The sequence below is a fragment of the Phytophthora parasitica genome (assembly GCF_000247585.1).
Source record: "Phytophthora parasitica INRA-310 unplaced genomic scaffold supercont2.99, whole genome shotgun sequence".
Lineage (NCBI taxonomy): Eukaryota > Oomycota > Peronosporomycetes > Peronosporales > Peronosporaceae > Phytophthora > Phytophthora nicotianae.
Window position 1 is genome coordinate 45,800 of NW_008649085.1, and position 3,223 is coordinate 49,022.

Below are 3,223 nucleotides of genomic sequence, written 5' to 3' on the forward strand. Positions count from 1 at the left end.
CATTATCTACGGACATTTCGTGACGATGTGTCATCGCCGCTGTTTTTATCAGATGATCTACTGCACCCCTGGAACGAACCGAACCCGAACCGCCGTTCTAGTGTTTTCGTCGAACCTGGACCGGGAGGGAACCCGGTTCTACCAAAACGTCCCCGAACTGAATCGTTGAAAGAGCGCGGCTCGTTCCATGAATCCGAGCTTCTCATTGGCTAGCGTTCTACAATTTCATTGGCCAAAACTATTCTGGCTACCAGTGATTTAGATCTGCACTTCCACCATTTTAGCTTTAACACTATCCGCGCACAACAATAATGGACAACCTCCCGATCATCGAGCTGCCGGAGCACTACCGCATCGACGGCGAAAAACTTGGGATGGCGCTCGCTCACATGTCGGCGCAGGCAAACAGCATCGCAGAGCATCAAGCCAAGCTCCAGCAGCGACAGTCGCTCCATGAAAAAGAGCAGCAGCGATTTATCGAGCAGCGCGTTGCAGCCGCGCGTGAGGAGGCAGAAGCCCGGTGTCAGGCCCTTGTTCTTGCCATCCAGCAGGCCTACGGTGACCCATCGATACTAGAGCTTCGCTTCGACGCGCGCATCCAAACTGTCCTCCAGTAGCTACAGCACGGGGCTCAAGAACAAGCTCGAGCTTCAGCAGAGGCTCAATTGGCCGATCAAGCAGCGCTACGTCAACTCATGGAGCGGCGAATGGACGCTGCTCTCCAGCAGATTGAGCAAGAGGCCAGCCTGCGTACTGATCGTCACATTCAGGTCATGCGCGAAGACATGCACAAGTACGTGGACGATCGTTTCCAGGTAGCCATTCGGCGCTCGGACGACACTGCGTTGGCGCTCGTACGAGAAGAGCTGAAAACCCGCCGTGCGGATCACCACGACCCCATCACACGGTCCGAACACGGGTTGTCGAGTTGGTCCGAGGGATCCTGGAAAAGTACGATAGCGCTACAAGGGTCCGTCAAGAACAGGAGCGCGAAGCGCTCACAGATCGTGTTGAGGCGCGGCTTCGCGACGCGGTGGTAGTAGCGAAAACCGCTGCGGTAAACAAGGTCCGCGATATGGCGGTGCTGAGGGTGAGCGAAACAGTGCCCTCGGGCCCAAGCGCCATGACTGAGACCGCATCTACACAAACGGCAATTGCGGAGCCAACATACAAAGCAGTCACATCCACCAAGTCCAGACCAAGGCTCCAACGTAGGCTGGAGCGGAGGGTGCGGGAACAAGAAGACAGTGTAAAAAAAGCCGATGCAGCTCGAACTCGGCGTCAGCCGGAGCACAGAACCCATGCTAAATGGAGCGTATTCGGCAAGAAGCCCAGGAAGCTGTACGGAGTCGGGCTCCATCTCGAGCGGCAGAATTGATGAACACAAGACCCAAAGCAAAACACAAACAGCAACACCATTAATATCCACGAACTGCATGTATTCATTTCCTCGGTTTCAGCTAGACTTCGCCTGTATCTTCATTATCCAAAGTACCTAAATTCATACTTTCACCAGAAAAAAAGTTAGCCATGGACCCGAACTCGGCATCCAGGTCTTGCACCATGTTCACCAAGACGTTGGAGGGCAACCGTGCTCCTGCGCATTTTGGTGATAGCTTCGGGCACTGGATTATGTCGACGTAGCTCCTGTTGCAGTTCAAAAACGTAGCCATATCCACGTTGTATGGTGCCAACGAGCTGCGTTGCGGCGTCACCATTCTCCCAGCCGCTCCGAAGTCCCTCTCGATTTGGGCCGAAGACGAGGGCATCGAAAACAAAACACGCGCCACCAGAGGAAGAAATCGGAAGTTTCCCTGCTCCTGTTGGCGTTTCCAGGAGCTAAGAACCGGTTCAACTTCATCTGGACGTATAGCTCGCAACGAAGTGGGCTTTGTAAGCCAGCGGTCAAGCTCTTCATCCACTGGCTGCGTGTGCATCAAGTTACGTGTCACGGCCGGTGGCGGCACGACCTCGTCCGCCGTCTCATACAATTGCTCCATGATATCTTCAGAGAATACAACGTCGGAGGTGGTGCAACGATTCCAGGTGAAGTTGGTTGGGTATCAACTGCCTCCATAATCGTTCGGACACCGTCGATAACTTTGCGCCGAACTTTTGTGTAGTGACGGTCGGCCACCTGCTGCGAAGTTGCGGCTTGTAGATTAGTCCTCTGTATTACCTTCGTCAAAGCTCCGTCGGTATTTTTAAAGTTGGGGTGTAGCAGTTATTGCATCTCAAACGCGTAGGAGCACGTGTTCATGACGTCGCGTTCAGTGTATCTCCGAAAAAACACACGGTGAAATGCTTTTTGGAGAAGCGATCGCGTCGTCGACGCCAAATTTTAAAGCTCTTCCGGCCTATGAAAACGCCTGTCCGTCTTGGTCGATCGGCAGTCCTTCAAAGGCGCGGTAATATCCAACACAGTTATACGGAGCTAAAAGAGCCCGAGGAGCACATTGCATTGGTTTCCTGACTCGTATTGCCCAATTTTGCAGACCGTTGCGATCGGCTCAAGTAGTCATAATATCTGGATGAGATCCATTTTGTCCTGGGTCAGCGAAAAGGCAGCTGGTGGAACCCCGTTATCGCGTCGGGCTCTGGCTATTCCCTTTTCGTACCATGTTTTGAGTGGATCCCAAAGTAGGAGAATTCGGCGGACGACGCGTGCGAGACCCAGAAAACGATGAATACGAAAGTTGAGGAGCTGTCTGGCATTCCCATCGTCATCTGTTAGTAGACTGCATAACTCGCTGAAGAGAGTGCCCATGACTTCGACGTGCTGCGTCTGGTACACGGTCTTGACAACTCGCCGCAGTAGGTCAGTCATCACTGGGTTCTTGGACCTGTTGCTGTCAGTGACAATTCCAAATGCGGTCTTAGTGGCAGCGTGCATGACGTGAGGGATGCACCACTCCCACTTCAACGCAGCAGCGACTCGGCGTATTCGCCAATTCGAAAAGGAAGATTATTGTTGACGATACGTAACGTCTCTATTAAGACGTACGCACAGCCGGGATCATCTCGATACAGTGGGCTCCGTCGTAATACGGTGAGTTCTTCTTCACGAGTTCGTTTCTTGCCCAATTCGCTGGCAGTCTTGTTAGAGTCAATACCATGCGCCTTGCTGAGGTGCTGAGTCGCTTTCGACGTCTTCCGCCGGACATCAACATCTTGGCACGCTGTGTGCGGCAGGTCTCGCTTGCCATGCACATCCAGACAGCGG

At 53.2% G+C, this 3,223-nt stretch overlaps 4 protein-coding genes across 4 annotated transcripts; 2 read left to right on the top strand and 2 right to left on the bottom strand.

Annotated features, from left to right (window-relative positions):
- Positions 1-311: 311 nt before the first annotated feature.
- PPTG_19087 (hypothetical protein) lies at positions 312-617 on the top strand (the record flags this gene model as incomplete). Its single annotated transcript, XM_008917344.1, has 1 exon — positions 312-617. One exon carries the CDS (start codon positions 312-314, stop codon positions 615-617), a length of 306 nt encoding a protein of 101 aa, XP_008915592.1.
- A 78-nt stretch (positions 618-695) lies between these two features.
- Positions 696-1,040, top strand: PPTG_19088 (hypothetical protein; the record flags this gene model as incomplete). The annotated part of the gene is made up of 1 exon (XM_008917345.1): positions 696-1,040. The coding sequence occupies one exon, from the start codon at positions 696-698 to the stop codon at positions 1,038-1,040; it is 345 nt and encodes a 114-aa protein (XP_008915593.1).
- Positions 1,041-1,460: 420 nt separating this feature from the next.
- Positions 1,461-2,000, bottom strand: PPTG_19089 (hypothetical protein; the record flags this gene model as incomplete). Its single annotated transcript, XM_008917346.1, has 1 exon — positions 1,461-2,000. One exon carries the CDS (start codon positions 1,998-2,000, stop codon positions 1,461-1,463), a length of 540 nt encoding a protein of 179 aa, XP_008915594.1.
- Positions 2,001-2,256: 256 nt separating this feature from the next.
- On the bottom strand, positions 2,257-3,206 carry PPTG_24481 (hypothetical protein; the record flags this gene model as incomplete). The annotated part of the gene is made up of 3 exons (XM_008917352.1): positions 2,257-2,357; positions 2,619-2,708; positions 3,005-3,206. The coding sequence occupies 3 exons, from the start codon at positions 3,204-3,206 to the stop codon at positions 2,257-2,259; spliced, it is 393 nt and encodes a 130-aa protein (XP_008915600.1).
- Positions 3,207-3,223: the final 17 nt, after the last annotated feature.